The 727-nt window shown below is 55.8% G+C and overlaps 1 protein-coding gene across 1 annotated transcript in view; it reads right to left on the bottom strand.

Annotated features, from left to right (window-relative positions):
* The window catches only part of LOC119594267, a gene marked incomplete in the record, with an annotated part of 40,083 nt that overhangs the window by 29,733 nt on the left and 9,623 nt on the right, over positions 1 to 727 (bottom strand). The window contains 1 exon segment of the mRNA XM_037943333.1: positions 13 to 491. Within this exon segment, the coding sequence (XP_037799261.1) occupies positions 13 to 491 (479 nt within the window).

Genomic DNA, 727 nt, shown 5'->3' with positions numbered 1-727 from the left:
TTCAGTACTTACTGAGAGATGGAGTAAGAGGTTCACCGAGGCCTCCTCTGAGGAACACGTTCTGCCCATCGACAGTGTGCTGCTCGATGAAAATGACAGTGCGCTTGATTGGCGATTCTGTCGTAGTCGAAGGTTCTGAAGTTGCAGTTGAAGAACCGGCTGTTACAGTTGCTCCAGGGCTGAGGGTCGTGTCCGGGGTGGCAGCCGTGGTTGCCTCCGAAGTGGCCGTTGTAACGCTGGGGAAGGAGGAGATGACGCAGTCGCCCTCGTTCCAGGTGAAGACATTGATGTGGCCACAGCGCGCCATGTGGTCGATGGAGGGGAAGGGCGGCTGGCCTCCCACGTCCCCAGAGCACTCTTGCTGCACCACGTTGGACTCCCAGCCCGTGTACCCGCCGGCGAACTCGAGCCAGCCCTTCACCTCGAACCAACTGTTCTCCGTGCGCGCGCAGTCGAGGTCCATGTCGAGCATCCAGTAGTCCTCGCCGTACCTGCGGGAAGGATGTGGTCAAGGGTCCTACGCACAACTTCGACAAGAAGTGAGTGCCAGCTTAACGGGGGAAAGTGTTTTAGGTAAGAGAAAAAAAGAATCATCGAAAAGGCTTTGGCAGACGAAGACAAGGTGAGAATGAAGGAGAGCCAAATGCGGCAAAGGCCCACTGGAGTTCAGGCAGGAATTTGCACTTGGATCGTACGCGACGGATATAGTTACGTTAACGTAGCTATA

The sequence above is a fragment of the Penaeus monodon genome, chromosome 33 (genome assembly GCF_015228065.2).
Source record: "Penaeus monodon isolate SGIC_2016 chromosome 33, NSTDA_Pmon_1, whole genome shotgun sequence".
Lineage (NCBI taxonomy): Eukaryota > Metazoa > Arthropoda > Malacostraca > Decapoda > Penaeidae > Penaeus > Penaeus monodon.
The sequence above is the reverse complement of the archived record's forward strand: the minus strand, read 5'-3'. Positions and strand labels throughout refer to the sequence as shown.